At 45.2% G+C, this 8,157-nt stretch overlaps 1 protein-coding gene across 1 annotated transcript; it reads right to left on the bottom strand.

Annotated features, from left to right (window-relative positions):
• Positions 1 to 154: 154 nt before the first annotated feature.
• LOC128771378 (cadherin-related family member 5-like) lies at positions 155 to 6,933 on the bottom strand. The gene is made up of 15 exons (XM_053886796.1): positions 6,921 to 6,933; positions 6,690 to 6,865; positions 6,559 to 6,615; positions 6,377 to 6,466; positions 4,820 to 4,909; positions 4,626 to 4,727; positions 4,303 to 4,479; positions 3,293 to 3,383; positions 3,079 to 3,176; positions 2,805 to 3,008; positions 2,589 to 2,699; positions 2,463 to 2,529; positions 1,116 to 1,913; positions 798 to 961; positions 155 to 688 (listed from the first exon to the last, which is right to left on the bottom strand). The coding sequence occupies exons 1-15, from the start codon at positions 6,931 to 6,933 to the stop codon at positions 155 to 157; spliced, it is 2,772 nt and encodes a 923-aa protein (XP_053742771.1).
• Positions 6,934 to 8,157: the final 1,224 nt, after the last annotated feature.

Below are 8,157 nucleotides of genomic sequence, written 5' to 3'. Positions count from 1 at the left end.
TGGAAATTAAAAAGTGTGAGGAATAGTAATATTTCCAGTATTTACATAACGGTTTGGGTAATTTGAGGTGAACATGACCTTTGCCCAGGGCTGGACAGGGTTATAAGACGGGCAGTTGATAAATCAGATTTTATTGTGGGTGGATCCGCTGCATTCACAAGCTATCGATGAGCATGTTATCATCCCTGTAGTCACTAGGATCCTCCATTCTCACCCCAAGTCCACTGTCATGATCTGAATCGGCAAAGCCAACTCTCGAGCTTCTAGGTGACTGCTGGTCCTCCTCCTCTTCTCTGCCATCGAGCGATGTCTCCTCCTGATTCTCGTTCTCTCTGCTATCGGGTATAATGACCACCTCCTCGTTGGCACTCGGGTCAATGTCTGTTTTGAACCAGACGGCTTTGTACCCATCATCAACCCGTCTCTCCTTGGTCAAGATGGGTTTCACCTCCTTTTCAGCACTTTCAGTGCCACTTTGACTGCTGGTACCGTCCAGCAAGTCATGCAGTGGCAACGAAGCCATTGCAATATTTTCGTTCTGTGGGATGTCTACGACGGGTTTCTGTGGTTCTTCACTGTATCGCGTCCTACGTGTAATGGTCCCGCCATCACTTGCTTTTTCTTCATCACTCTGGAAAGCGCGGTTGGTGAACTGCGCTCCTTTCTTGTTGCCCGAACCAGTGGTCAACTGAGGATTGAAACACAATAAACATTAGACTTTGTGCCTCTGAGTTCCTAGAACTAGTGTGGCAAGTACATCACAGTTTAAAACTGCTTAGAATGGACTATGAACGTACAGCTCCTTTGAACACGATAGCCTCATAGATTTTCCTCCAGTCTGCTTTCCCCTTCTGCATGCGACAGGCAAGAACTCCAATGACGACCAGGGCAATGAGGAGCAGCACTCCAAGGGTTACTCCTACAGCAGCCATGTCCCCAGGTCCATATGTGGGCCCCTTTTCTGTGGAAACAGATTTCAGAAAGTGAGGGAAGTGCTGCATTTAATCCTGAAATTAGACGATCCAGGTCATCCACTGTTCATCTGTTGCCAGATTTTGTGTGTTCCCATGTCAGTATTGTGACCATAGACGTCTGAGTGAGGGGAGATAGACCACCTGTGTCAGGCTTGGTGGGGACTGCACTGGTTCCATCGTTTGGTTTTGTAACGGCGTCATCGGTTGGGCCGGGATTATTAGTGGTAACCCCTCCCTCTGGAGTTGGACCAGGCTTATTAGTGGTAGCGCCGCCTTCAGGAGTTGGATCCGGCTTGTTGGTGGAAACACCCCCCTCAGGAGTTGGAGCCGGCTTATTGGTGGTAGCACCGCCATCAGGAGTTGGACCCGGCTTATTGGTGGTAACCCCTCCCTCTGGTGTCGGAGCCGGCTTATTGGTGGAAACACCACTGTCTGGAGTTGGACCCGGCTTATTGGTGGTAACCCCTCCCTCTGGTGTCGGAGCCGGCTTATTGGTGGTAATGCCGCCTTCTGGAGTCGGAGCCGGCTTATTGGTGGTAACCCCTCCCTCTGGAGTCGGAGCCGGCTTATTGGTGGTAATGCCGCCTTCTGGAGTTGGACCCGGCTTATTGGTGGAAACACCACTGTCTGGAGTTGGACCCGGCTTATTGGTGGTAACCCCTCCCTCTGGAGTCGGAGCCGGCTTATTAGTGGTAGGACCGCCTTCAGGAGTTGGACCTGGCTTATTGGTGGTAACCCCTCCCTCTGGAGTCGGAGCCGGCTTATTGGTGGTAACCCCTCCCTCTGGAGTTGGTCCCGGCTTATTGGTGGAAACGCCTCCTTCAGAGGTTGGACCTGGCTTATTGGTGGTAACCCCTCCCTCTGGAGTTGGACCAGGCTTAATTGTGGTAATACTGCCCCCAGAAGTGGGCGCAGGAGCTACTGTGGTAGTGGTTAAACCTGGGAGAAGAGAACATCATGAAGTGTGCTCGGTTCCACCATTTGCTGAACCTGTCAGATTGAAGGCCAAAGAGAAAACGTTCTTGTGTACTTGACTTGTACAGTCTAATGCTTTATAAAAAACTAACAAATTCAACAATCATTCAAAGTTCTGTGTTGGGTACCAGGAGAACAAGTTGAAGTACCTGCAAGGGATGCTTGGCTAAAGACTTTAAACAGTTAAGCATCAGTGGCTATCACAGTTTATCATCTTGAAGCTCAAAAAAGCCAAACGTTGCAGACCAGCAAGAGTCTAGCTACTAGGTAAAGTAGGAAAGAACTAGGAAAGAACAGGGTTAAAATGACCATCATGGCCTATTGAGACAATGGAACAAAATTTGAACACCTCATTGGCACAGTAGGGCATATTTTTTAACATTTCCTTACATGTTATTCATCTGAAACTGGTATTTCTTCCTTACTTTAGGTAATCTGGGCAAGTTGTAATGAGACTAGCACTGGCCCATACAGAGTGAGGGGCAACTCGAGCTCGATGTTTGTGGCTTTTACCTGTTTTCACCTGCACTGTGAGTTGCGCTGTATCTGCTTCTTTGCTCTCTGTGTCCTCCGCCCTCACCTGAACACCAAAGAATCATCAGACACTACAGACAAGGAATATTAGACTGTGATCCAAACCTGCAGCGCTAGTGTGCCATCTGCCCTGGGATTGTTCATGTACAAGAAGCCGTCGTTGATGGAGAAATCCTCACTGTCGATGACCCGGTAAATGATGTTTGGGTTGATGCCCTACATCAAGACAAACTTAACTTCAAACGTGTAATCGTGTGATGTCATTTATGTCTTAATTTAAAGGAAATACAAAAACGATTAATACTGATACTGATTTCCTACCCCTGCAGCGGCATAGTCATCATCCTTGGCGACGATTTTCAGCGGTTTGTCAGCATTTGTTGCATCCATTGCCATGGCACCCACTTCTTCGACAACAGCACTGTACTGTTCTTTCTCAAAGCGCGGAGGATGGTCGGTGTTGACCTTAACATGGAATGTGACAGTGGTAGTGGAAACCTGGTGAGAGTTTTCCACCTCAGCAGCCTGCAGACACAAAATATACAAGGATTCTATCACTTGGAGAGACATTTCCTTCTATCTCTATTATATTTACCGCCACAGTGAGACTGATGGGCCCAACAATGTCAACAGAACGCTGCAAGGTGATGTTTCCAGTCGTCTCGTCCATTTGAAACAGACCGCTTGCGTCTCCTAAAAAAGGAGAGTTGTTGCTTCCTAACTACTGCAGCAAGACCTTGCTATAGTAGTTAGGAAACTACTACCGCTAGGACAAGAACACTTGGTTATTGACATAGGCTGGAACCCACCTCTCACAATGCTGTATGTTATGTCCCCATTGATCCCAGAGTCACCATCGATGGCATATAGGGGTCCTGGAAGCAGTGGCAACACGCCAGCCTGAAAAGTCACAACCAGTCTGGTTTAACTCAACAGTGTCCAGCTAAATGATTATACCACACATTAACTCGGCTGTTGCTTTCAACATTCTACACCTTAGCCATCTCTGTGTATTTAAAGCTCTTGTAGGCAGCATAAAATGACTTGGTGGGCCGGATTTGAGTTTGATACATTTGCTCTGAGTAAAATGGAATTCCGTCTTCAGGTGGCAAAGTATGGCATTAACTGATGGATCTGAGTCAAGGGTGAAGCATTGGTCTCTCTGTGAAGACAGAACTGATTTCACTATTTGCTCACTCTTATGTATGAGATTTTTCTCATCCTATCCGCTACAAATTCTCATGACGATGAAACCCATTTCTCATATTCCATCTCACAGTAACACCGCTCATTCTCTTCCTCCTCCTCATGACACTACAGCAATATGCCAACTTTCCACCAAGCGAGTACAGATCGGGTTGGCCATCAACAACAGGAGAAGATCCAACAGGAGACGATTCACATATATTTTCCTAGAGTTTTTTCAATGAAATATTCCAATTTGATATCGCTGTTTCAAATGGTCATAGCTTGAAAACTGTGAGAAATGAAAGTACTGTAAAAAAAGAAGAATCTTCAGTGTGACCCAAAGTCGAACACCACTGCAGCCTTTTCTCCTGCAGCATCTACCGCTACGATTTCTGCATTTTTATTCAGCAGTCCTTCTACCGCCGTTGACTGTGCCTTCTGACCACAAAGCACCAATATCTACTGTTACTGGACTGTTATGGCACTGTCACCATGCCTCACTTTCTGTCTTGTCAACACATCCTCCCTCCCATGGCGTGATATATTGACGTTGGGAAAGCGGACGTTTGAGTTTGCCGAAGGCATGCATTTGGCTTTCAGGTTAAAATACTGACACCTGGAAGGTACTTACTACTTTTTCACCCATGGTCAACATGCCGGTGTAGCCATCATTTTGGCAGATAATAGCTCCTCCCAAATCCAACTTGTCACAGGGCTGAAACCAAGGGGGTCTGTTGTCAACATCTGAGATAGTGATCAAGATGGTGGTGGTGCTGGTCATAGTGCCCTCCTCACTAGGAAGTGTGTCCTGTGTCCAGAAAAAAAAACACTTGTTAAAGCATGCTTGAATAAAGTGGGAATGTTTTACTGTCATGTATATTCATGAAGCAGCAATAAGGCTGCTGAGGAACTGTGTGCATCCAAGACATTTAGACAGAGGAAGGGAACTCTTACCTGTGCGCGCAAAACAAGTTGGTCAGTTTTGACTTTGTCATAATCGATTATTTTATTTATTAGGATGTTTGGCTGGTTGGGCCCCTCCAGTTTGAAGTACTCCTGCAAAGATTAAAACAAGTAGTTTTCTATTCTGAGCTCAAAGAAGCGGAGATTTCTATATTTACTTCTTTGCTTATTGATTTTTTTCTCACCGTCTCTGAGGTCAGCGTGTAGTAAAGCCGCAGGGGTTTATCCAGGTCTGTTGCTTCGCATCGTCCCACTGACTTACCGATTGGAGATGCCTGAGAGAGAAATGCATCACACTTCTTAAGGTTTTAGACGACCCAAACCGAGCCTAAAATCCAGATGCATGACCTGCTTGGCCCTGTGGTTTCCTCCAGCTCAATGTGAGAGCCATTTAAAACAGTTGAGTTGATTGAAATGTACTTCCCTAAAATTCCAATTCGCTCCAATTAATTGAATGGCTTTGTAAATTAAAAAATAAATAATCAAATCAAGTGACATTAAAAACGCTCACGAGAGAACCACTCTGACCACCGAACAATCGCGGACCTTTAGAATCCACTTCCACAGATAAGGGCGCTTCCACACTAGGGCTTCTGTCTCGAGACAAAGCTCTTTCGGCTCAGAAGTCCGAAATGTGAACACAAGCGAGTTGGGTTTTGGCCGGGGACTTGATCCCGGCTGGAGAGCTGCACCTCGTCTCGGGAAACTCTCAGCAGGCGGTGAGCTTCTCGCCTCAGGTGACTCTGTGCTAGATGCCGGAAACTACATGTACAGCGCGACTCCACACAAACACGATAAATGCAGTAAAGGGTCTGCTCGCAGTCTGGGCGGACAACATCGTTCAAAAACAGCTTCTCAAACTGCCAGAAAACTGAAGAAAATTGCGCTCGGGAGCGCAGTGGTCCGGGACTTGCGATGTGTGCGGATGTTTGATAGCTCATATGTTTTCGCCTTTATTAGGTTGATAAACATCTGATTTTATTGACAGACAGATTTGCTCAAATGAATAATGCCGCGCAGTAACTGCTGTGGTCTCGCTGCAGCGCAGCTGTCTGCATGAGGACAGCAAAGAGGAAAGACGCTGATTTTCCCCAAGTTACTGAAGGTCACCAGCCTATTCATTGACCATTTCTGATGTTGGGATCTGAACTTCACTGACTAAAACCTTCTTGATTGTCAGGAATCTCTCTCACTGTGTTCAATGTGTTGCTAGAGCAGCGTGGATCAATCAAAATGCTCCGCATTACGCAGCGTGTTGCCGCTGTTTCCTTGTAAAACAAACATGACAAGACTCTTTCATGTTTAGTTTTGGCTGTGAAACGCCACATTCTCTTACAGCCGTGGCGGAGCTCCGTCAACAGTTCAGTTCTGAGGTGACGACGACTCGTAACGTTAAGAAGTGACAGAGAAATAAGGAGGTCAAGCCGGTGGTGGTAAATAGGCTGTCGCGCGGCTGATGACAACTTCCTTGAGACCTGCTTCATCGTGGGTCACAAACCAGCTATTTCTCACAGAGGTGCGAGACTGCACAGCAGGGGGCGAATTGAACTCAGACCACCCGAGACAGAACCTGCAGTGTGAAAAGCCCCTAACAGTAAATGTGCCTAAGAGCTCAGCTCTATTTAGTGTAAAGCTAACCGCTCACAACACTTCCGCGTTCCCTTAAATGAAACTCCTATGCAAGCCCCAGGTCTGTTCTGGGTGAACCCCTGCATTCAAAGTAAAAGAAAACCTGTTCCTACCTCAGGGACAGTGATTCTGTATGGGTTCTGCTCAAATACTGGCGGGTTGTCATTCAGATTGCTCACGAACACATAAACAGGGAGTTCCAACTATAAATGCAAAATGGAGAACATCACATTGAAGAATTATGGCATGATGATGAACTGCCAGGCTTTTCAAAGGTCATAACTGCATGTCTCACCGTTTCCGCTGTTGCGGCTTGGGAGCATTTCAACATAAGCGTATAAGTGTCCTGTTGCTGTTGAGAAAAAACCCCCAAAACATTTTCAGTTACAGGACCAGAGATATGCTCATGTATTTTCCCCCACTCACCTCATAATCCAGAACCTGGTTTGCCTTCAATTGGTTTCCTTCAATTATAAATGGGTTGTTTTCTGGTGCTGACTCAAAGGTGATCGTAACACCGTCCAGAGTTGTGATGGTCAAGAGGATGATACCGACCTCATTGTTTTCTGGGATTCTCACCACGTCTTCTGCGCTGCTGCAAACTGACGGAACACATGGTTCACTTGAGGCTTAGTCACAGCACAAGAAGAATTCTACCCGTTGTTTCCATTATACGCTTATTATGCAAACAAAAAATGAGCGATATGTTCTGGAAAATAAATAAATGAAAATAAGATTTATTCCTGAGAGGGTAGGTAGATAGCTAGAATTAAACCTTAAAAACATGAACCACAAAAGTATTCAAAGTGTGTGATCTATTTTGATCATCAAGGATTCTTCTTGTCAATAAATAAAACATAATTAAATTCAATAATTGCAAAATGTAGGCGCTGATCTCCAGGGAAAAAGCAGCTGTTTCGTCAGCTAAAATTTCGCTTTTGTTGATCAGTCTCTTTTCTTGCTGTTGCCATGGTTGTGTATCTGTGTGTTGGCAGGTGTGTCCATGTGAATCTCAGACTTTGACACTTTTATGATGACACGGCAGCAAAACAATCGTTTACAGCTGGATGACTGAGATGCAATAATAAATTATGCTGTTACAAAACATTGAAATTCCATCCAGGTCACCTGTAATTTGTGAGTATAATCCACAGATTTCATACTTCAGGTCTCTGTGAGTTGAAGGACTACAAAACAAATATAGATGGTGGGGTTTGCTCCATTTGAATTACTACAACAAATCAGATATACAGTATATACACACACTGGTATCAAGTATTCAGCTACAACGTTTGTTTATATTTTTTGTATTGTACTTACATACATGTATACATTTTTGTCGGTGGAAATTCAAGTACATTTTTTGTGAATCATAAATCCCAGCCTTGACTGTTAACCCAATTTGACCAATTCTTTTTCTTCATTCCCGTTAAACTTCATTCCCGTAAAAGTGAGAAATCAGCTCTTTGACGGTGAATATTGCTACTTACTTTGTTGTGCCTTCACAGATGTCTGAATTAACAGCAGGAGCAGACAGCCGAGATGCGTGGCGCCCATCTTTCCCTCCGAGGTGAACTGATGGGTTCTGCTGTTATCTAAAAGGTTTATGGTTCAGGTGGACTTTCCCCTCCAATAAACTTGACGTGAAGTCAGGGTAGCCTGCCGAGCTATTGCGCCATTGGCTTAGAGCAGATAAGTGGTTGCAGGAGAATCGAATCTCAAACTAGGATCAAGCCACAGGTGTCTGCCATGTCATTTTGCTTTATCTGGACTTCAAAAATCTGGCTGTTGATTCAATTAAAACTGTGAATCAGAAGGGGAATGTGGATGGATGGATATTTGTCATGCCTCTTATGTTGCCTCTGTTCACCTTGTTGCTCTTTTCTGAGTCTCT

The sequence above is a fragment of the Synchiropus splendidus genome, chromosome 14 (genome assembly GCF_027744825.2).
Source record: "Synchiropus splendidus isolate RoL2022-P1 chromosome 14, RoL_Sspl_1.0, whole genome shotgun sequence".
Taxonomy (NCBI): Eukaryota; Metazoa; Chordata; class Actinopteri; order Syngnathiformes; family Callionymidae; genus Synchiropus; species Synchiropus splendidus.
The sequence above is the reverse complement of the archived record's forward strand: the minus strand, read 5'-3'. Positions and strand labels throughout refer to the sequence as shown.